General features: G+C 35.3%; 2 protein-coding genes across 8 annotated transcripts in view; both read left to right on the top strand.

The window, feature by feature from the left end:
• The window catches only part of LOC133657656 (glutamate receptor ionotropic, delta-1-like), a 1,080,304-nt gene that overhangs the window by 687,417 nt on the left and 367,544 nt on the right, over positions 1-25,343 (top strand). The gene's annotated exons all lie outside the window — the stretch shown is intronic.
• LOC133657655 (serine-rich coiled-coil domain-containing protein 2-like) overlaps positions 1-25,343 on the top strand; it is a 137,642-nt gene that overhangs the window by 32,044 nt on the left and 80,255 nt on the right. For all 7 annotated transcript variants that reach the window (XM_062059237.1, XM_062059239.1, XM_062059238.1 and 4 more), the window contains 3 exons: positions 7,002-7,089; positions 20,970-21,066; positions 23,522-23,693. In XM_062059237.1, the coding sequence (XP_061915221.1) occupies positions 7,002-7,089; positions 20,970-21,066; positions 23,522-23,693 (357 nt within the window). The remainder of the gene's footprint in view (positions 1-7,001; positions 7,090-20,969; positions 21,067-23,521; positions 23,694-25,343) is intronic.

Here is a 25,343-nt window from a genome sequence, read left to right as displayed (position 1 = left end):
TGTGCACTCATGTTTTCTAATGACCAGAAGTCTTCAACTATACTAAGTCTTTCCATGCTTGGAATCTGCATCATATACTAGTTACTAGGGTCATCTAATGAGTTACTGTGGTCATCTAATTAGTTACTATGGTTATCTAATTAGTTACTATGGTCATCTAATGAGTTACTATGGTGATCTAATTAGTTACTATGGTGATCTAATGAGTTACTATGGTGATCTAATGAATTACTATGGTCATCTAATGAGTTATTATGGTCATCTAGTGGTCATCTAGTGAGTTACTATGGTCATCTAATGAGTTACTATGGTCATCTAATGCCGAATCCGGCCCACCAGCGTCCAAAATCAGGCCCGCGTGAAGTCCCAAGTATTAAAAAAAAAAAAAAAAAAATTTTTTTTTTTTTTTAATTTTATTATTATTATTTTTTCTGTCTTTTTTTATCCACTTTGTACCGCTTGCTACTCACGGTGTCTCCTAGCCGCTCAGTCAAATCATATTGTCTAAAAATGCATTTTCTCATCGATAACGTGACATCATCGCGCGCACGGAAAGTGCACTATATATATATATTAGGGGTGTGGGAAAAAATCGATTCGAATTCGAATCACGATTCTCACGTTGTGCGATTCAGAATCGATTCTCATTTTTAAAAAATCTATTATTTTTTTGATTTTTTTTTTAATGAATTTTTTTTTTTTTTTTAAATCAATCAATCCAACAAAACAATACACAGCAATACCATAACAATGCAATCCAATTCCAAAACCAAACCTGACCCAGCAACACTCAGAACTGCAATAAACAGAGCAACTGAGAGGAGACACAAACATGACACAGAGCAAACCAAAAGTAGTGAAACAAAAATGAATATTATCAACAACAGTATCAATATTAGTTACAATTTCAACCTAGCAGTGATTAAAAATCCCTCATTGACATTATCATTAGACATTTAGTTTATGAGATGCGATGCAAGTGTAAGCCACTGTGACACTATTGTTCATTTTTTGTATTTTTTTTTTTTATTAATGTTTGTAATGATAATATCAATGAGGGATTTTTAATCACTGCTATGTTGAAATTGTTACTAATATTGATGATGTTGTTGATAATACTCATTTTTGTCTCACTACTTTTAGATTGTTCCGTGTCATGTTTGTGTGTCCTCAATTGCTCTGTTTATTGCTATTCTTAATGTTGCTGGGTCGGGTTTTGTTTTGAAATCGTATTGCATTATTATGGTATTGTTGTGTATTGTTTTCATAAAAAAAAAAAAAAAAATTTAAATCGTTTTTGAATCGAGAATCGTGTTGAATTGAAAAAAAAAAAATCGATTCTGAATCGAATCGTGACCCCAAGAATCGATTTTTAATCGAATCGTGGGACACCCAAAGATTCCCAGCCCTAATATATATGTATATATATATATATATATATATATATATATATATATATATATATATATATATATATATATATATATATGTATATATATATATATATATATATATATATATATATATATATATATATATATATATATATATATATATATTTATATATTTATAAATATATATATTTATATATTTATAAATATATATATTTATATATTTATATATATATATATATATATATATTTATATATTTATAAATATATATATTTATATATTTATAAATATATATATTTATATATTTATATATATATATATATATACATATATATATATATATATATATATATATTTATATATATATATATATGTATATATATATATATTTATTTATATATATATATATTTATATATATATATATATATATATATTTATATATATATATATATATATATATATATATATATATATATATATATAAATATATATTTATATATATATATATATATATATATATATATAAATATATATTTATATATATATATATATATATATATATATATATATATATATATATATATATATATATATATGTATATGTATATATATATATATATATATATATATATATTTATATTTATATATATTTATATATTTATAAATATATATATATATATATATATATATATACATATATTTATATATATATATATATATATATATATATATATATATATTTATATATATATATATGTATATATATATATATATATTTATTTATATATATATATATATATATATATATATATATATAATATATATATATATATATATATATATATATATATATATATATATATATAAATATATATATATATATATATATATATATATATATATATATATATATATATATATATATATAAATATATATATATATATATATAAATATATATATATATATATATATATATATATATATATATATATATATATATATAAATATATATATATATATATATATATATATATATATATATATATATATAAATATATATATATATATATATATATATATATATATATATATATATATATATATATATATATAATATTATAAATATATATATATATATATATATATATAAATATATATTTATATATATATATATATATATATATATATATATATATATATATATATATATATATATATATATATATATATATTTATATATATTTATATTTATATATATATATACAGCCCGGCCCCCGGCCAAATTGTTTTAACCCAATGCGGCCCCCGAGTCAAAAAGTTTGGGGACCCCTGATCTAAAGAGTTACTATGGTGATCTAATGAGTTACTATGGTCATTTAATGAGTTGCTATGGTAATTTAATTAGTCACTATGGTAATCTAATTCACGTTTTTATTTCGCTGTGTTTGTTGCATTGTTGTTGCGTTTGGCTTGATTGTAAAATATGTGTATGGAGAGGGGGTGTGATGTTCATATGTTGTCAATATTCAGTGTTTTATCCTTCATAGTTAAGATTTTAAATCCAACATTCTTTATTTTCATGTACATTCTGGGTGTCTCATTTACTTAAAATAAATGTACAATTCCATTCCGTTTTTTAAGGCAGTCTGTCATAGCGTTTTTAGCATTCTGTCAGACATTATCGTGAGGTTTTGTATTAGTGTTCCTAAAAATAGATATATCAGCCCCCAGACACATTTCCCCCCCCCCCCCAAGTGAAAATAATTGCCCAGGCCTGTGCTGTGGACGTACAGCTCCATAGACAAATATAGGTTAGAAGGTATTTTTCAAAATAAAAAACAATTAGCTGGTTTATCAAATTCCGTCATATATCATTAAAATAATATTATGGAAATAGCATTATTTTGTAGCTCTAGCTCCTCAAATATCAATTTAAAACAATTTAGACGACAAAGATACACCTTTTGTCACTATTGCCGCTCCCAGTCTGTGGAACGCTCTCCCTGACCACCTGAGGGCACCACAGACTGTGGATGCTTTTAAAAAGGCTTAAAAACCCTTCTTTTAAAATTTTTTTTTTTTTTTTTTAGGTTTATGTGTGCTAGTTCTAGCTATTAGGCTGTTATAGTTTTTATTTTTTATTTTACTATTTAATTTACTTGTTGGGGGCAGCTATTTGTCGTTGTAGCGTTGTTGTTGTTTTTTCTAAAATTATTATTATTATTATTATTTTTTGAAATACACTGTAGCACTTTGAGGTTGTTTGCTCAATGTAAAGTGCTTTTACAAATAAAATATATGATTAGTATTATTATTATTTGCTAATTGACAGAATGTAAATGATTACTAATGTGAGATTGCAGTGTAACCATGTGTATGCGATTAGTGCCATTTAGTATGTGCATGTGTATGTGCCAGATTAGTGCATCACGTGGTGTACTTGAGCTTTTGGAATCGTTACATTCCTCATTAGTTTATAGATCTTGCTTTTTATACAGCAAGAACAACCTTAAGGTTCAAATGGAAGTTTTGTTTAATCAGGACTGGACTGCAGGTCCATAGCAGGTTTTCAACTACACTGTAATAACATGCTTTGTCCACACGGGGGCACTCTGCATCCACAACAACACACCTAAAAGTATCTGAACTTAAATGTATTCTGTGTGTGTGTGTGTGTGTGTGTGTGTGTGTGTGTGTGTGTGCATCTATATTTGGCTCTATCTGCATTAGTACACCTCTGTGCAAAATTACTGAGTGGGCTACTGGAGCTCATGATAGCATTTTCCATGATGCACCTTGCAGAGCTGGCATTGACAAATAAAGAAGCACTTCCTTTCTGCAAAGTCTATAGATGAGTATATTTATTTGGAATGCAACCCCAAAGTCTGTTGCTTTTTAGTGCTTCCATATTACATGTGGCCTGAGTGTCAGATATATGATATAAACATATAATATAATATATCAGTATATATCATATACTGTACATATATGATGTACATATTACATATGTTATATTTTATATTACTACTACGGTACATTTTTAGTCTATTTTATACCTGCATTGTCCTTTCCATCCTTACACTTTCTATCTTTTGTAACTGAGCTACTGTGTGGAACAATTTCCCTTGTGGATCATTAAAGTTTGTCTAAGTCTAAGACACATACATGGCAAGCATTTGTTAATCCACTCCATAATCAATGCCATAATAATAAAATAAATATAATGTATAATATATATATATATTTTTCAATTTTTCTTTGATGCGCCTGAAAGAGTGGTTCCTTCATTTTACTTTATTTTTGGTATTATTCTCAACCTTTCTTGCTTTTTTTTTTTTTTAATCACTTAATAAAGTTAGTCAAAGTTTAAAAAAATAAAAACAAATTATAATATACATTATATTTATTTTATTATTTTTATTATTATTATTTTGTTAACAATTTCCCTTGTGGATCAATAAAGTTTGTCTTAGTCTAATGTCATATTTTACACCTTTCAGGCACTTGGCAACTGAATAATTATCTGGAAGAAGTTGTTTATATATATATATATATATATATATATATATATATATATATATATATATATATATATATATATATATATATATATATATATATATATATATATATATATATATATATATATATATATATATATATATATATACATATATATTTATATATATATATATATATATATATATATATATATATATATATATACATATATATATATATATATATATATATATATATATATATATATATATATATATATATATATATAGCGCACTTTCCGCGCGCGCGATGATGTCACGTTATCGATGAGAAAATGCATTTTTATATGATTTATATGATTTGCCTGGGCGGATAGGAGACACCGTGAGTAGCAAGCGGTACAAAGTGGATAAGAAAAGACAGATACAAAAAAATCAAAAAATAAAAATTGTTTTTAATTTTTTTTAATACTTGGGACTTTACGCGGGGACGCTGGCGGGCCGTAGTTTGGGGACCCCTGTTAATTAATTAACAGTTAATTAAAAAAACGTCTAGAGTCTAGACGTTTTTTTAATTAATTTTTTTACTGAAGGTGAACTAGTGCATTGTTTCTTAACCAATTGTTGGGCCACCAGCGCCCCCTACAGCACTGCCAAAAAATACCAGCTGTGGTACGCAGTTGTAATACACTTCTCCACCACCTGTGGCAGTAATGATGATATCTAAAACCAGAAGTCATAGAGAAGTTTTTTGAGCGCAAAAATTATGACCAAAGTGGTGCACTTACATTTGATTGACAATTTATTTAAGAAACATATATATTGTTGTTATTTATTATTATAAATTTAGTTAGAATGTATTTATTTTAGCAATGTGTAATTGTGTGTTAATATATTTTATTTTTATTTTTTAATTAATTGTATGTCAATATTTTTCGTCATTTATATACTATACTAAAATATACTCATCTATATATTACAGATGAGTATATTTTGGGAATGTGGCAACGAAATAATTATCTGGAAGAAGTTGTTTTTCTACACGTTTTTTTAATTTGTTTTTTATAATTTCTTTACTGAAGGTGAACTAGTGCATTGTTTCTTAACCAATTGTTGGGCCGCCAGCGCCCCCTACAGCACTGCCAAAAAATACCAGCTGTGGTATGCAGTTGTAATACACTTTTCCACCACTTGTGGCAGTAGTGAATATATCTAAAAACATAAGTCATAGAGAAGTTTTTTGAGCGCAAAAATTATGACTAAAGTGGTGCACTTAAATTTGATTGACAATTTATTTAAGAAACATATACATTGTTATTATTTATTATTATACATTTAGTTAGAATGTATTTATTTTAGCACTGTGTAATTGTGTTAATATATTTTAATTTATTTTTTTCATTTTCTTTTTATTGACATGCAGCATCAGACATTCTATCCATTACATCATATTCACATACATCATATATCTGTTGTCTGCCCTAAATTTCCAAATATATTTTTTTGTTTATATCCCAACCATACCACCCCCCCCACAAAAAAAGAAAGAAACAGCAGAGAAACAAATTAGTATTTACAAATACATCAATTAAATGAAGAAAAAAGATTTAAAAAAAAGAAAATAAATAATAATACATTATTAATAATAATAATCAGAAATAAAATAAAAGAATACAAACAGATATATATACTGTATACATATATAATGCTAATTTATTTTTTATTATTTTTTATTGTATTTGTTTTCGTAATCAGCCTGACCTAAGCCTTGATAGTAATGTTTGTGATTAACGAAAACTTGGGACCCGAGATCAAAACGGTTAAGAACCCATAAAATAGTTGACTTGCTTCTCAAAATGTGGTGTGAGTGCCACTGGTGGTACAATGGCTCCCTCTAGTGGGCCACAAACACACCAGATAAAAAAAAGAATTAGAAATATTACTAAATATACGACACGCCAAATACCTGAATGCAAATCATCAGTTTGATGCTAAACTGTGACGCTAAAAACGGAGGCTGCAAAAGATATACTTTGTACATAAATATTTTGAAGCCCAATAATTGTCCTGCAATGAGCCTTCTATTTTGTTTGTTTATGATTCCCAGGACACCCTGAACAACCTGCACCCCCCAGGACCCCAGGACGATGATGACCTCATGCTGGACGTCGACCTCCCGGAGGATGGCGTGCATGGTGAGTGCAGCCCTCAACCTTTCCATCACGTCCATCTTGTCAAGGCAGAATGATACAGAAGGTAAAATGACATATACTTTAGAGTAGTCCGTGTACAACTTGTGTAGCAGATACAATATTGACTAAAATCTCTCCACACACCCCCATTATTGTAGCACAGGTGACTAGCGAGGTACAGACCTCATAGTAAGCACCTCAAATGATGGGGTATTCATGTGGATATTAAAATCCCCCATTATAATTATACTATCTGCGTGCATAACTACATCAACAAACTCTGACAGTCGCTTCAGGATGCACCGTTTTGTGGGCGGGTCTTGTTTACGTGCCTCCACTTCGACAGCGTCTTCTCCCCGTCATCTTTGTTGTAGCGGTGTAGCGTGCAAGGACGAGAGTGGAAGAAGTGTCAAAAGATGGCGCTAAATGTTTTAATGACATTCAGACTTTACTTCAAACAACAAACTCGGCATTATCCCTGATAAAGTCCTAATAGGGCCCGCGGGGCGAATAGATAACAGCCAGATATAGAGAGGTAGTGGTGTGACAGACCTCAAAGTAAGCACCTCAAATGATGGGGTATTCATGTGGATATTAAAATCCCCCATTATAATTATACTGTCTGCCTGCATCACTAGATCAACAAACTCTGACAGTCGCTTTAGGATGCGCCGTTTTGTGGGCGGGTCTTATTTACGTGCCTCCACTTCGACAACGTCTTCTCCCCGTCATCTTTGTCGTAGCGGTGTAGCGTGCAAGGACGGGAGTGGAACAAGTGTCAAAAGATGGCGCTAACTGTTTTAATGACATTCCGACTATACTTCAATCAATAACGGAGCAGCATCTCCTCATCCGTAAACAACAACACCGGAAATGTGTCCCGTGAAAAATCGTCCGACCGGAACTCTGTAATAACTAAAGTTCCTTGGGTGAATAATGTAAACTCACTACACCGGTATGTTTTAGTGCTTTCATGGCGAGTTTACTGACAGATATAAGTAAGAACTTTGCACTACTTTATATTAGAAATGGCAACAGCGGAGGATGAATGTCACATAACAAGAAAATACAGAAAAAGAAGAAGCTTATTTTCAAATTTTCAGGACTTATGCAGATCCCAAATACACATCAGCAGGTGCCAAAAGGTAAGAAAAGTTGCTTTTGCATAATATTGTGAAACAAAATGCCAAATAATATGTCTTACCTTATACACACACCATAATAATACTCCAATGTTGAAGCACAGTACAATCCATCAAGCGGTGTGGCTTCATAGCTTACCAAAGTCCTACTAAAACATTTTGATTGATTTTTGAGCGCCGTGTGTAATATTCTATATTTTCAATGGAACATATAACATGTTGGTGTTGTTTACTTGAGTCATATTGCAGTCTACACATATCTCTTATGTGTGACTGCCATCAAATTGCAGTGTGCACGTGTCTCTTATGTGTTACTGCCATCATATTGCAGTCTACACGTATCTCTTATGTGTGACTGCCATCATATTGCAGTCTACACGTATCTCTTATGTGTGACTGCCATCAAATTGCAGTCTGCACGTATCTCTTATGTGTTACTGCCATCATATTGCAGTCTACACGTATCTCTTATGTGTGACTGCCATCATATTGCAGTCTACATGTATCTCCTATGTGTGACTGCCATCCTAGTACAGTCTACACATATCTCTTATGTGTGACTGCCATCATATTGCAGTCTACACGTATCTCTTATGTGTGACTGCCATCATATTGCAGTCTACTCGTATCTTTTATGTGTGACTGCCATCATATTGCAGTCTACACGTATATATTATGTGTGACTGCCTTCATATTGCAGTCTACACGTATATATTATGTGTGACTGCCATCATATTGCAGTCTACACGTATGTCTTATGTGTGACTGCCATCATATTGCAGTCTACACGCATCTCTTATGTGTGACTGCCATCATATTGCAGTCTACATGTATATATTATGTGTGACTGCCATAAATATTGCAGTCTACACACATATATTATGTGTGACTGCCATCATATTGCAGTCTGCACGTATCTCTTATGTGTGACTGCCATCATATTGCAGTCTACATGTATCTCCTATGTGTGACTGCCATCATATTGCAGTCTACACGTATCTCTTATGTGTGACTGCCATCATATTGCAGCCTACACGTATCTCTTATGTGTGACTGCCATCATATTGCAGTCTACATGTATCTCCTATGTGTGACTGCCATCATATTGCAGTCTACACGTATCTCTTATGTGTGACTGCCATCATATTGCAGTCTACATGTATCTCCTATGTGTGACTGCCATCATAATGCAGTCTACACGTATCTCTTATGTGTGACTGCCATCATATTGCAGTCTACATGTATCTCCTATGTGCTATTTTATTTGGAACATGGTGTAATGATAAGTGTGACCAGTAGATGGCAGTCACACACAAGATATACGTGTAGACTGCAATATGATGGCAGTCGCCATCATAGTGCAGTCTATACACATCTCTTATGTGTGACTGCCATCATATTGCAGTCTACACGTATCTCTTATGTGTGACTGCCATCGTATTGCAGTCTACACGTATATCTTGTGTGTGACTGCCATCTACTGGTCACACTTATCATTACACCATGTTCCAAATAAAATAGCACATAGGAGATACATGTAGACTGCAATATGATGGCAGTCACACATAGGAGATACATGTAGACTGCAATATGATGGCAGTCACACATAAGAGATACGTGTAGACTGCAATATGATGGCAGTCACACATAGGAGATACATGTAGACTGCAATATGATGGCAGTCACACATAAGAGATACGTGTAGACTGCAATATGATGGCAGTCACACATAATATACACATAAGAGATACACGTATCTCTTATGTGTGACTGCCATCGTATTGCAGTCTACACGTATATCTTGTGTGTGACTGCCATCTACTGGTCACACTTATCATTACACCATGTTCCAAATAAAATAGCTTCGAGGTCAGTAAGTGCAACCAGAATGATCCCGTACATTAGGCGCACCGGGTTATAAGGCGCACCGTCGATTTTTGAGAAAATGAAAGGATTTTAAGTGCGCCTTATAGTCTGAAAAATACGGTAATGGTTTCATGGTGTTGTGTGGGCCTGCACAAGTGCTGCCTGTGCTGGGGGAGCTGCGGTTCATTGCAGAGAAAGATGAGTTCTCGCACGTAAGCTGAAAGTGCGAGTCCCTCACTTTAGTTTGAAGAAATAACGAGCCCAAACCCGCCTCCGAGATGCCTGAGATATTACTCAAAATACAATAAAATGATCACTTTGGTGAACACTGCACGAAGTATCAACATCGGATAAAGTCGAGACCAAATCAAGCGAAGCCCATCACTTTACATTTCCAGCTTCCACGTCTTATGTTGGGCTTGATCCGACGCCACCTTCCTTTTTGGCTCGGCAACATCTGTTTGAACGCAGCATCGACTGCCGTGTTTGTACGCTCGCACCGCAGTTATTTATAGGCCATCCATCGCGCTGGAAGTGACAGCTCGCTACTGAACCTGCATGGGCGAGGACGACGCCAGCTGTCTGAGCCGGTCGCTGCAAACTCACACAAACACACGCACACACACACACACCAGCAGACAAGTGCCATTGCATTAACAAGGTGGTTTACTTGAACGCCTCGTTGTCCCTACCGCCGCCACATCGCAACGTTTCTTCATGGCTTCTGTCAATCTCATCAAAATCTCCTCCTAAAGGAGCGAAAAAGGGCTTAATTGTATGTGCTGAAGGCAATCAGGTCATGTTTGATTGTGCCGGCAGCTTCATTATCAGATAGTACTGTGTCTACACTGCAAAAAGTCAGTGTTCAAAAACAAGAAAAAAAAAAAACAGAAATTAGGGGTATTTTATGTGAACTACCGTATTTTTCGGAGTATAAGTCGCACCGGCCGAAAATGCATAATAAAGAAGGAAAACAACATATACAAGTCGCACTGGAGTATAAGTCGCATTTTTTGGGGAAATGTATTTGATAAAAGCCAACACCAAGTATAGACATTTGAAAGGCAATTTAAAATGTCTAAATAATAGTGAAAAACAGGCTGAATAAGTGTACGTTATATGAGGCATAAATAACCAACTGGTATGTTAACGTAACATATTATGGTAAGAGTCATTCAAATAACTACAACATATAGAACATGCTATAAGTTTACCAATCAATCTGTCACTCCTAATCGCTAAATCCCATGAAATCCAGTGTTTACCATAAACTGCCAAGATACCTGTGGGGGTGGGGGCGTGGCTATGGGCGTGGTCACTATGACATCATCAAGTAATTTGCATAATTTACTACAATGATATGATTTTCTCTAAAAAGGCTAAAAAAATGTGTACTTACTAATTAATAATAACAGTTTTGTTTTAAACGTCCATCCATCCATCCATCCATTTTATAATATAATTACAACACTTTATGTACATATTTATATACAGATTTGAACAACAAGTTATTCACTGAAATATATTTATTAATTGTGGTTCTTACAAAAAATATATCTTATAAAAATATAAAAGCTAAAATGTCTCTTAAAGCTCTGCCCCTTTAATTAGTGCATACTAAATAATTTAACCTTAGCCTACTACTACAACCATATTATTTACCAGCAACATAAAGTGAAACAGAGGCAGAGGTGTCCTGCCACAGTCAGTAACAAATAAACAGAAAACAGTAGTGGTGGTAGATAGACACAAAGCTTCATCAAACATCTGATCCACTGAACAAAGAGCTCCAAAAATCTTGATCCTACACTTCTCTTTTGTAAAGTAAAGTAAATCTGAACAGCCGATATGGGCATCTACATCAACTATATGATTTGCCTGAGAAGCTGGACAGGACAAAAAAAAAAAAAATTAATTCTTTCGTGGCGGGCCGCCACAAATAAATGAATGTGTGGGAAACACGGAAATCTTATACGTCTACTCTCTTACGTGAATGAGATAAATAGTATTATTTGATATTTTACGCTAATGTGTTAATAATTTCACACATAAGTCGCTCCTGAGTATAAGTCGCACCCCCGGCCAAACTATGAAAAAAACTGCGACTTATAGTCCGAAAAATACGGCAAGCAAAATTATCTGCCAATAGAACAAAAAAATTCGGCTTGTCAAGACTTTCCAAAACAAGTAAAATTAGCTAACCTCAATGAACCCAAAAATAGCTTAAAATAAGTATATTCTCACTAATAACAAGTGCACTTTTCTTGGTAGAAAAAAAACAGACCTTTTTGCTCAATATGTTGAAAAATATTCTTAAATGAAGTGAATGCTAGTGCCATTATCTTGACATAATGATATGCGCTAAATGTTTATATTTATGTCTGTATATGATGGTTAGTATAAATTACCCCAAAATTCCCTGTTAATTTTCATTAATTCCCGTTAATTCCCCATTAATTCCCATGGATGCTGTCCAACTTTGAATAATCCAAAAATGGTCAATATTTCCAAACTTCCCGAGCTCAACTTCCCGTGGTAAATTTCTGGAGAGTTTACGGAAATTTACCGGAAACTTTCCACCCCTTTGAAACCCTAACTGTCACATGTCACAAACTTCCCGAGCTTAACTTCCTGTGGTAAATTTCCGGAAAGTTTCCGGAAATTTACCGGAAACTTTCCACCCCTTTGCAACCCTAACTGTGTCACATGTCACAAACTTCCCGAGCTTAATTTAAGATTAAGTGGTACATTTCCGGAAAGTTTCCGGAAAGTTTCCACCCCTTTGCAACCCTACACTTTTGACACGGTTAGGGTTGCAAAGGGGTGGAAAGTTTCCGGTAAATTTCAGGAAACTTTCCGGAAATTTACCACGGGAAGTTAAGCTCGGGAAGTTTGTGACATGTGACACAGTTAAGGTTGCAAAGAGGTGTAAAGTTTCCAATAAATTTCCGGAAACTTTCTAGAAATTTACCACGGGAAGTTAAGCTCGGGAAGTTTGGAAATATTGACCATTTTTGGATTATTCAAAGTTGGACACCGTCCATCTTATTCTGTAGAATAAGATGAGAAGCTTGTAAAAGACTAATGCAATGCCACACACAGATATAAATAGTCAGCTAGACAAGTGGAGTAGTCTTTTAAAAATATTTGACTGATGGACAAATGAATAGAAATAGGCTAGATGAATAAATGAACAGTCAATCAGCATGCTAAATCAAACTATAAGCTACATTCTTGTATGACAACAGAATGGCTAGCAGAGGAAACTGCATGTTTTGATTTAGTATTTGCTAGTTGAACTTTACAGATCACAAAAAAGTTCAATTCGGATCGCTAACGTTGTTAGCATATATGAATGGGATTTAACATAGAGAAAATTAGCATCACGGCTAACGGAGACATATTTTCGGTTCATTATGAGACCGTGGTGGTACATAAACCTAGCTAGCTAGAGATATTGGCCCCAAAATAATTTAACAAATACAGGAAGAGCTAGCTAGCTTTAATGGCAGTCTGCTGGAGTAGTCTACAGTCATACAGTAACCAGCAATTACACCTCTATTACACTTAAATACCATAGATCAAATATATTTACCCCAGTAATATCATCAACACTTACCTGACTGGATGAAGTCCTTGGGCTCAAATACTAGTGTGGCCTCAATAGCCCTGCTGTAGTGTGTAGCATGCTGGGAATTATCTGGGCATGTGATGGAGGAATGCACAGTGCAGGGTTGAAATTCTACTGAATTTGCATGAAATCAGGTTGTTTTAGCTAACAATCATGCTGCAAGATCTAGCATGTTGCATTCAATGTTTATTCCCGTTAATTTCCCATTAACTCCCATGGAAAGTTTCCAACTTTCAATATTCCCGGAATTTTGCAACCCTAGTCACATGTGCATGAGAGGATGACTGGAGGTTGAGACCTCAGCCATGAATGTGAATGAGATGTGTGAAGATAATTCCCACTTGTCAGCATCGAAACAAACGAGAGTGTTTACTGCGGGAAGCGTGTGACACATCGTGGCTTGGTATGTACGACGAGGCCTCCTTCAACATCTAACAGACGCTGGCTGAGGACGGTGAGCACGTACTCAGGAAATGAGAGGACGTTAAAGAAAAGATGTGTACTTTATTTTGAATACAGAGAAAAACAACATCTCCCTTGCTAAAGAGTGTTACACTCTGCACGTGTCCATGCACTAAATTAGTCCGATTTATCACATAGTTTGGCTCTAAATAAGCATGGAAACACCTTCATCTGATCACTTTCGGTTAGCCTAGTCTCCATACCAATATTTTGATAGAACATGTTAAAACAGAAAATAAGCAGATATTAACAGTAAATGAACAAGTGCATTAAATATAAATTTTTACAGTTTGTCCCTCATAATGTGTAGAAAATAATAGGTGTATAAATGACACAATATGTTACTGCATACGTCAGCAGACTAATTAGGAGTCTTTGTTTGTTTACTTACTACTAAAAGACAAGTTGTCTAGTATGTTCACTATTTTATTGAAGGACTAAATTACAAACCCCGTTTCCATATGAGTTGGGAAATTGTGTTAGATGTAAATATAAACGGAACACAATGATTTGCAAATCCTTTTCAAGCCATATTCAATTGAACGCACTACAAAGACAACATATTTGATGTTCAAACTCATAAACTTTATTTTTTTTTTTGCAAATAATCATTAACTTAGAATTTCATGGCTGCAACACGTGCCAAAGTAGTTGGGAAAGGGCATGTTCACCACTGTGTTACATGGCCTTTCCCTTTAACAACACTCAGTAAACGTTTGGGAACTGAGGAGACACATTTTTTAACCTTCCTCTTGTGTTAGCTTTCTATTACCATGTTAACGGGTTGGTTTTGACCCATGTCTTAAATCAGCTGTAAAATACACTAAAAATAATTATCTATCATCCAATTTGTTTCTCATCTCTTGGTTACCTTGTTAGGCTTCCTTGTCCATGAAAATATTGGTTTTAATATTTTTGGTGTGGGCCATTGGGCCTTTTTTTTTTGTCAGCATACCCCTAGATTTCAATTAAAAAAATGGTAAAATGAACCACAAGAGAATCGTATGAATAAATACAAGGTGTTACCTGACTATTACTGAGGGGTATTGGAACACATCTCTTGAATAAATGTGTTTAATTTATTTTTTCATTTGAATTATTTTAACTATAGTAACATCTATGGTGTTACTTAATTCCTTGCAATAGCTGGTTGAGAAAGGTTTTTCTTAAACTGTTCAACAATTTGCTCAGGCATTTGTCGACAAAGTGGTGACCCCCGCCCCGTCCTTGTTTGTGAACGACTGAGCATTTCATGGAATCTACTTTTGTACCCAATCAGGGCACCCACCTGTTCCCAATTTGCTTGTTCACCTGTGGGATGTTCCAAATAAGTCTTTGATGAGCATTCCTCAACTTTATCAGTATTTATTGCCACCTTTCCCAACTTCAAATATGTTGTCTTTGTAGCATATTCAACTGAATATGGGTTGAAAATGATTTGCAAATCATTGTATTCCGTTTATATTTACATCTAACTCAATTTCCCAACTCATGTGGAAACGGGATTTGTATATACACTACCGTTCAAAAGTTTGGGGTCACATTGAAATGTCCTTATTTTTGAAGGAAAAGCACTGTACTTTTCAATGAAGATAACTTTAAACTAGTCTTAACTTTAAAGAAATACACTCTATACATTGCTAATGTGGTAAATGACTATTCTAGCTGCAAATGTCTGGTTTTTGGTGCAATATCTACATAGGTGTATAGAGGCCCATTTCCAGCAACTATCACTCCAGTGTTCTAATGGTACAATGTGTTTGCTCATTGGCTCAGAAGGCTAATTGATGATTAGAAAACCCTTGTGCAATCATGTTCACACATCTGAAAACAGTCTAGCTCGTTACAGAAGCTACAAAACTGACCTTCCTTTGAGCAGATTGAGTTTCTGGAGCATCACATTAGTGGGGTCAATTAAACGCTCAAAATGGCCAGAAAAAGAGAACTTTCATCTGAAACTCGACAGTCTATTCTTGTTCTTAGAAATGAAGGCTATTCCACAAAATTGTTTGGGTGACCCCAAACTTTTGAACGATATATATATATAGCAGAGGTGGGACCAAGTCATTGCTTTGCAAGTCACAAGTAAGTCTCAAGTCTTTGCCCTCAAGTCTCGAGTCAAGTCCCGAGTCAAGACAGGCAAGTCCCGAGTCAAGTCCAAAGTCAAGACTGGAAAGTCTCAAGTCGAGTCCCAAGTCCTGCATTTTGAGTTTCGAGTCCTTTCAAGTCCTTTTAACCACAGACTAATATTTTTACACAGATTGTGTATGCTTTTAAAACGCTGTATTTATTTATTAAAACAAGTGCATTTGAAATTGCAGGAAAAAAAATAGTGCTGACATTGCAATTCATAATAGCACTATTAACAGTAATTTTAATAGTTTAAACAATTTTAAACATTTAACTCATTCCTTTACAGAATAAACACATTTGCAAAAACAAACATTAACATACTATTGGTTGTATTTTATGAAAATAATATTACCACAGAGTTGAGAAGGAGCAAAGATCTTCAATATTTGTATGTGAAAATCACAAATAAATCTTCTGGGGGAGATGACCCCCCTACAGGGGTTTGGTTTACAAACTTTCAGCCCCACCCAAAACAAAATTCACCAGCCGCCACTGATGATGATGCATTCTCATTTTAGGCAAAATATAAGACAATACTTTCTTAACAGTATAATTGTAACCAGGAATAAGTCTTCAAGTAACAATATTCAAATACTAACATTGTTGGGTAAGACAGCATTTGGTTTTATTCTGAATCCAGTGAAACAGATTGGTGGTTTTAGCTGATATAAAGACTTTCAGGTGTTTATATATGTTTAAGTATTTGGCAGACGCTTTTATCCAAAGCGACATACATAAAAAATACATACATAACAATCACTGTAAACATGATCATTTAAGGGAAGAATGTAATACAAAATATCAATACAAAGTGTCAAGACAGAATAAACTCTCTGCTGCTGCAGCAACAGAGATACAGTCTATAAGATATATAGATATCTAATGTATTCATACATTGTTTATGTAGGATATACGCATGTATATATAACCTAATCATATTGTTTCTTCAATTTAAAAATAGCTTACCGTTTTTTCCCCCTTCTCTGGGATTATATTCCCAGTTTTGATCTCGGACGTCTGGTCACTTATAGCGTATAAGAATATTATATTACTGTTAAGCAAACTATGAATAATAAAACTTGCCAAAACATGTGTCCGTTATCATAGCTACACGTATGACAAAAAACCGCGTGAAAATCAGTGGTATTCAGTGAGGTAAAATGAATTAAATGCGCTGACAGTTCATTGCTCCTGCCAAATGAATTGCACTGAGTGGAGCGGATCACCACTCCAAGATGGCGGCCCCGCGTCTCGTCTGTGCCAATAGGCAGTAGCGCTCGATGCTGCGTACCCTTAAAACATGTCTATGGTTATGACGTTAGCAGTGAGTTTACAGCCTCACTGATTTAACTACACAGGAAATAAAAGTCATGTTACTTAGCCAATAAACGTTAGCTTACATTCAAAACGTACCCTTCTTTGTGCAACTTCAAATGTCGAACGAAGTTGGAAGTTGTTGCGTCTCCGTCTGTAATATTCGAACTGCGGGATTTGCATACGGCAATTCGTTTTTTGTTGACCAAGTCGTAGTTTTTATACCCGAACGAAACCAACTTTGGCATAATTGTTTCTCACTGCCGCAATGTTTGACAACTCTTGTTCGGTGGTTGTCCTGCAATTGGATTGGATGAGAGCTGTGGGATGAAAACAACGTAGATCTAATTTGATTGGCTGTTGTACTGACAGCACACACGCTGACAAGCAGCACACACGCTTATAGACAGACAGACACGTACGAAATGAAAGATACGGAGCGCTCCCAAATAACTTTTTAAGCTTTGGGTTTTGGGGAAAGTAGCAAGTCATGTCAAGTCAAAAGGCTCAAGTCCAAGTGAAGTCACAAGTCATTGATGTTAAAGTCTAAGTCGAGTTGCAAGTCTCTTTACATTTTGTCAAGTCGAGTCTAAAGTCATCAAATTCATGACTCGAGTCTGACTCGAGTCCAAGTCATGTGACTCGAGTCCACACCTCTGATATATAGTACACTAAGATTTTCTGTTTAAATAAGACAATAATTCCATTTTTTGTGCTCCCCTTTTTTTAGAAAAGTATGTAAATACATTTTGGTAGAGGTTACGGGACCACCGTAGTGTGGTCACACATACAGTAGGTACTTAGTGGAGGCTGCATTGTTGAGTTGGATGCCATTACTGCTGAGAGGCTGTGTAATCGGCCCTCACTGACACCACCACCACGACCTAAAAGTGACCCCCGGCATGAAATGAGCAGTATCACATTGCTGAGTGTTTTATTGCATTGTGTCATAGTCGGTGTTGCTACTGGCGGTCAGCTCTGGAATATTGTAAACAGTTACAGGCGGGAATGTTACTGGGAGCCACGTCCCTATCCTAGTCCTTTTCTGGGGGAAGAGGCCTTATTTATAGCCCTGTGCGACACCACAGGCTCGGGGAAAGCGAGGCGGACCAGAAGAGTCCCGTTAAAGCCAGCCCAGGAGGTGGGTTTGTTGTGCTCCAGAGTCCCTGCTGGTCCTCCCGTCGCCTTCAATCCCTCCCTCTCTAAGACGCCCTGACTCTGCCACACAACAGGAAGGAGAGGACCGGGCCGAATCAGAACCGAATGACTGGCTTAAGCCTGGCTGAGAGGTCTCGCGGATGAGAGGGAGGCCCCACAGTTTCCCCCTTCGCTTGGACTCCAAGCTTCCTTTTTTCTTGGCGAGTTCCCAGAACAAGCAGCCTGACGGCGTGGACACGGCCAGCAAGGGTGGACGTTTTGCTGCGTTTTCTTAACCACGGACCCTCCCCTACTTGGAATATATCCCCATTGTTTGGCTGCCTCAATGACGTGGATTGTGCAAGTGAGAAGAGCTGCGCGCTGACACTTTGGGTCCAACATTTGAAGCAGCACGCATTATTTAGAGTGTCCGCCCTGACATGGGTAGGTTGTGAGTTCAAACCCCCGGCCGAGTCATACCAAAGACTATAAAAATGGGAGCCATTACCTCCCTGCTTGGCACTCGGCATCAAGGGTTGGAATTGGGGGTTAAATCACCAAAAAATGATTCCTGGGCGCGGCCACCGCTGCTGCTCACTGCTCCCCTCACCTCCCAGGGGGGTGATCAAGGGGATGGGTCAAATGCAGAGAATTATTTCGCCACACCTAGTGTGTGAGTGTGTGTGACAATCATTGCTACTTTAACTTTGTTATTGCTACCTTTTTTTGTTATTGTTGTTTTAGCCTTAGATTTATATTTATTGGTTCCCCCCCGTGACTGCGTGGGTTCCCTCCAGGTACTCCGGCTTCCGATGAGGTGGCGACTTGTCCAGGGCGTACCCCGCCTTCCGCCCGAATGCAGCTGAGATAGGCTCCAGCACCCCCCGCGACCCCGAAAGGGACAAGTGGTAAAAATGGATGGATGGTCCTCATTGGGGAGATTCATGTTCACTGCAATGAACACATGTGGAGTTATGTACTTAACAAAAAAAAAAAAGGTGAAATAACCGAAAACGGGCTTTATATTCTAGTTTCTTCAAAATAGCCACCCTTTGGCTCTGATTACTGCTTTGCACACTCTTGGCATTCTCTCCATGAGCTTCAAGAGGTAGTCAATGGTTTTTCACTTCACAGTAGGGCGGCAACTAACGATTAATTTGATAATCGATTAATCTGTCGATTATTACTTCGATTAATTGATTAATAATCGGATAAAAGAGACCAACTACATTTCTGTCCTTTCCAGTATTTTATTGAAAAAAACCCAGCATACTGGCACCATACTTATTTTGATTATTGTTTCTCAGCTGTTTGTACATGTTGCAGTTTATAAATAAAGGTTTATTTAAAAAAAAAAAATTAAAAAAAAAAAAAAAAAAAAAAGCCTCTGCGCATGCGCATAGCATAGATCCAACGAATCGATGACTAAATTAATCGGCAACTATTTTTATAATCGATTTTAATTGATTTAATCGATTAGTTGTTGCAGCCCTACTTCACAGGTGTCAATAGTTTTGATGCCTTCAGTGACAATCTACAATTGAAATAGTCACGACAATAAAGAAAACGCATTGCAATGAGAAGGTGTGTCCAAACTTTTGGCCTGTACTGTATATCAAACCTTTTAGTCACGGGCTAATGTGCAAGCCTCATCCCTGGTTAAGCTTTTGAAGACCTTAACACCTTCACTACTGTATCTTTGTATTTCTTGACACATCAGGGGCTAATCCATTAAGACACTTAAACATAGATTTTAATGAATGAGAAATGTATAAAATTATGAAAGCTCATCATGTTATATTTTGGGGTAATACGGCAGTGATGATGTTTAATTGGTTTTTAGTCGAATACCTTTAGTGTTTGTTTGTATAATGGTTCATGGTTCAGAGTTTCCATTTCTGTGTTTGTACGTCTTTGGCAAGGATGCTGATTTGTTTGCATTTGATGCTGTGGAGAGACAGAAGGGATTGAACATTGTGAAAGGTGCACATTTTATTCATTGGCAGAAAAGTGTCATGAGATGTTTGTGTGTCAAATCCAAAGAAAAACAAATTCCTGCCTACCTTTTTTTTTTTTTTGCATGGCACGTCTCGTCTCTCCCAGACAAACTATTTACAGGCGTTGTACAGGCGCAGTGTTTGGCAAACCGCTTTCCTTCACTCTGGCTGGCACTCATGTTTCCTCGTTTTTTGCAACAGATGCTGACAGGATTTCCAACGGGGAAAGCGCGGCCCGGCGGCAGGCACAGCGGCGGAGGCATCAACGTTTGGGCGGACCGGCTGGATTCGACGCACGGTTGGTCGTCTATTTCGTACACTAGAAAGCAAATAAATGTACAAAAGCCAAAAGCAGTGAAGTTGTCACGTTGTGTAAATGGTAAATAAAGAGAGAATACTTTTCAACTTATATTCAATTGAATAGACTGCAAAGACAAGATATTTCATGTTCACACTGACAACATATATATATATATATATATATATATATATATATATATATATATATATATATATATATATATATATATATATATATATATATATATATATATATATATATATATATATATATATATATATATATATATATATATATATATATATATATATATTTATATATGTGTATGTATGTGTATGTATATGTGTATGTATATATTAGGGCTGCAACTAACGATTAATTTGCTAATCGATTAATCTGTCGATTATTACTTCGATTAATCGATTAATAATCGGATAAAAGAGACAAACTACATTTCTATCCTATCCAGTATTTTATTGAAAAAACCCCCCAGCATACTGGCACCATACTTATTTAGATTATTGTTTCTCGGCTGTTTGTAAATATTGCATTTTATAAATAAAGGTTTATTAAAAAAATAAAATAAAAATAAAAAAATATATATATATATATTTTTTAAAAATTAAAAATAAAAACTAAAAATAAAGCCTCTGCGCATGCGCATAGCATAGATCCAACAAATTGATGACTAAATTAATCGGCAAGTTTTTTTATAATCGATTTTAATCGATTTAATCAATTAGTTGTTGCAGCCCTAGTATATATGTATATGTGTATGTATATATATATATACGTGTATGTATATATGTATATGTGTATGTATTTATATGGAAATGTGTATGTATATATGTGTATGTGTATGTATTTATATGTATATGTGTATGTATATATGTGTATGTGTATATATATATATATATATATATATATATATATATATATATATATATATATATATATATACATATATATATATATATATATATATATATATATATATATATACATATATATATATATATATATATATATATATATATATATATATATATATATATATATATATATATATATATGTATTAGAGATGTCCGATAATATCAGCCGATAAATGCTTTAAAATGTAATATCGGAAATTATCGGTACCGGTTTCAAAAAGTAAAATTAATGACTTTTTGAAATGCTGCTGTACAGAGCGGTACATATCCGGTAAAACACGGACGTAGGGAGAAATACAGAGCAGTTGCGTCTTCCAGTCAGCTCCCCTCTCCCACACACAACACAGGAGTTGACGACTGCGGTATGAGAGGTTTACTGGCGACGCTTGATGACCTCATCACACCGCCGCGAGCGCAGCATAACAACAAGAGTGTGTTGTTGCCGGTGCTGTAGCCGTGGCTAACAAGCCAGCTCGCTCTGTGACTAACTAACGACACCGTGTCTATGGTTTGGGATTATTTTAAAGTGTGTCTGACGGATAAAAAACTGGCAATTTGCAATGACTGCAAAAAGTTGGTTATGCGAGGAGGAACCAAAACGTCTTCCTGTTAATACGAGCAATTTTATCTGATTTTCTTTCCATAACTTGAGTTGATTTATTTTGGAAAACCTTGTTACATTGTTTAATGCATCCAGCGGGGCATCACAACAAAATTAGGCATAATAATGTGTTAATTCCACGACTGTATATATCGGTATCGGTTGATATCGGAATCGGTAATTAAGAGTTGGACAATATTGGAATATCGGATATCGGCAAAAAAGCCATTATCGGACATCTCTAATATGTACAGTATATATGTATATGTATATGTATATATATATATTTGTATATTTCAATTTTTTGGATTAGCTGCTAGACAAAATGACCCCTGGGCTAAACGTTTAAAACCCTCGATGATTAGACATAGACTTGGACAAACTTTAGTGATCCACAAGGGAAATTGTTCCACACAGTAGCTCAGTTACAAAGGATGGAAAGGATAAGGATGGACAGGATAATGCACAAAAGAAGAAGGGCACAAAAGGTATAAAGTAGACTAAAACTGTACCATAGTAGCAATATAAAATATAACATATATGTAATATTCTTTATACAGTATATAATATATATAACATATCCCAATGTACAATACTACAGTATATGTAACAGTTGCAGCATAAAATAGAGAGTAGATCCAGCAGAAAATAAACATTATAAAGAAAGAGAGGTAATAGAGAGATATCATCTATTGCTGTATGGCCAGTGTTTTATACAGCTGGATGCAGTGCGTAATTAAGGAGTTAAATCAGGCGTATACTTCACGTAACGTCCACAAAAAGCCAAAGAAAAAGCAACCTCACAAGGCGCCGCGTATTTGTGTGACTTTTGAGGCACACGTTTGCCACCTTTTTGTCCAAAATGTGCCTCACATCCTGCCCTTCAGTGTGCTTGACAGCACATTTGTATTCTTCCAGGACACAATCCCCGCAGGGCCTCAAATCTTCAAAGATGTCCCCGCAGGCCGCCCCCTCCGAGGCCAGGCGGCTGTGTCTCGGCGCCTCGCCGGATGAACTCTCGCTGGAACACTTGAGCCAGGACTGCAGCTCGGTCAAGAAGCAGCTGCTCAGGCTGAGGAACCTGCTGCAGGTACGACTCCCGCCTTCCCTGCTCTCTACCTGTGCGCAGCCCTCGCTCGCCCGTCTGCACGCAGAGGCGGAACTGATCAATTGGCGAGCCCATCCGTGTCAGTTGGATCAAAGATGCTGGCTATTTATAAGTCTGCCTTGCAGCTCTCCTCCTCTTCCTAAACTAACTTATCTTGTAGAGATTGAGTCCATCTTCCACTAGGTTATCCAAACACTGTTTTTTACAATGAAGTTGTCACGTTGTGTAAATGCTAAATAAAAAGAGAATACAACAAATCCTTTTCAACTTATATTCAATTGAATAGACTGCAAAGACAAGATATTTCATGTTCACACTGAGAAACTTACTTTTTTATGGCAAATAATCATGAACTTAGAATTTAATGGCAGCAACACATGTCAAAAAGGCATTTTTACCAGTGTGTTACATGGCCTTTCCTTTTAACAACACTCAGTAAAGGTTTGGGAACTGAGGAGACACATTTTTGAAGTGGAATTCTTTCCCATTCTTGCTTGATGTACAGCTTAAGTTGTTCAACAGTCTCCCTTCTCATATTTTAGCCTTCACACATTTTCAATGTCTGGACTACAGGCAGGCCAGTCTAGTACCCGCACTCTTTTACTATGAAGCCACGCTGTTGTAACGCCTGGCTTGGCATTGTGATGCTGAAATAAGCAGGGGCGTCCATGATAACAACATATGTTGCTCCAAAAGCTGTATGTACCTTTCAGCATTAATGGTGCCTTCGCAGATGTGTAAGTTACCCATGTCTTGGCCACTAATACACCCCCATACCATCACACATGCTGCCTTTTACACTTTCACCCTAGAACAGTCCGGATGCTTCTTTTCCTCTTTACGTCCACAGTTTCCAAAAACAATTTGAAATGTGGACTCGTCAGACCACAGAATACTTTTCCACTTTGCATCAGTCCATCTTAGATGAGCTCGGGGCCCAGCGAAGCCGGCGGCGTTTCCGGGTGTTGTTGATAAACGGCTGTGGCTTTGCATAGTAGAGTTTTAACTTGCACTTACAGATGTAGCGACCAACTGTCGTTACTGACAGTGGTTTTCTGAAGTTTCTGAGCCCATGTGGTGATATCCTTTACACATTGATGTGGCTTTTTGATGCGGCACCTCCTGAGGGATCCAAGGTGCATAATATCCTGGCTTACGTGCAGTGATTTGTCCACATTCCCTGAACCTTTTGATGATATTACGGAGCGTACATGGTGAAATCCCTAAATTCCTTGTTGAGAAATGTTGTTCTTCAACAATTTGCTCAGGCATTTGTTGACAAAGTGGTGACCCTCGCCCCCGTCCTTGTTTGTGAACGACTGAGCATTTCACGGAAGCTACTTTTATACCCAATCATGGCACCCACCTGTTCCCAATTAGCCCGTTCACCTGTGGGATGTTCCAAATAAGTCCTTGACGAGCACTCCTCGACTTTCTCACTCTTTTTTGCCACTTGTGCCAGCTTTTTTGAAACATGTCGCAGGCATCAAATTCCAAATGAGCTAATATTTGCAAAAAATATCAAAGTTCATCAGTTGGAACGCTAAATATCTTGTCTTTGCGGTCTATTCAATTGAATATAAGTTGAAAAGGATTTGTTGTATTCTCTTTTTATTTAGCATTTACACAACG

The sequence above is a fragment of the Entelurus aequoreus genome, linkage group LG09, assembly GCF_033978785.1.
Source record: "Entelurus aequoreus isolate RoL-2023_Sb linkage group LG09, RoL_Eaeq_v1.1, whole genome shotgun sequence".
NCBI classification, from domain to species: Eukaryota; Metazoa; Chordata; class Actinopteri; order Syngnathiformes; family Syngnathidae; genus Entelurus; species Entelurus aequoreus.
Note: the sequence above shows the minus strand (reverse complement) of the source record. Positions and strands in the feature narration are given on the sequence as shown.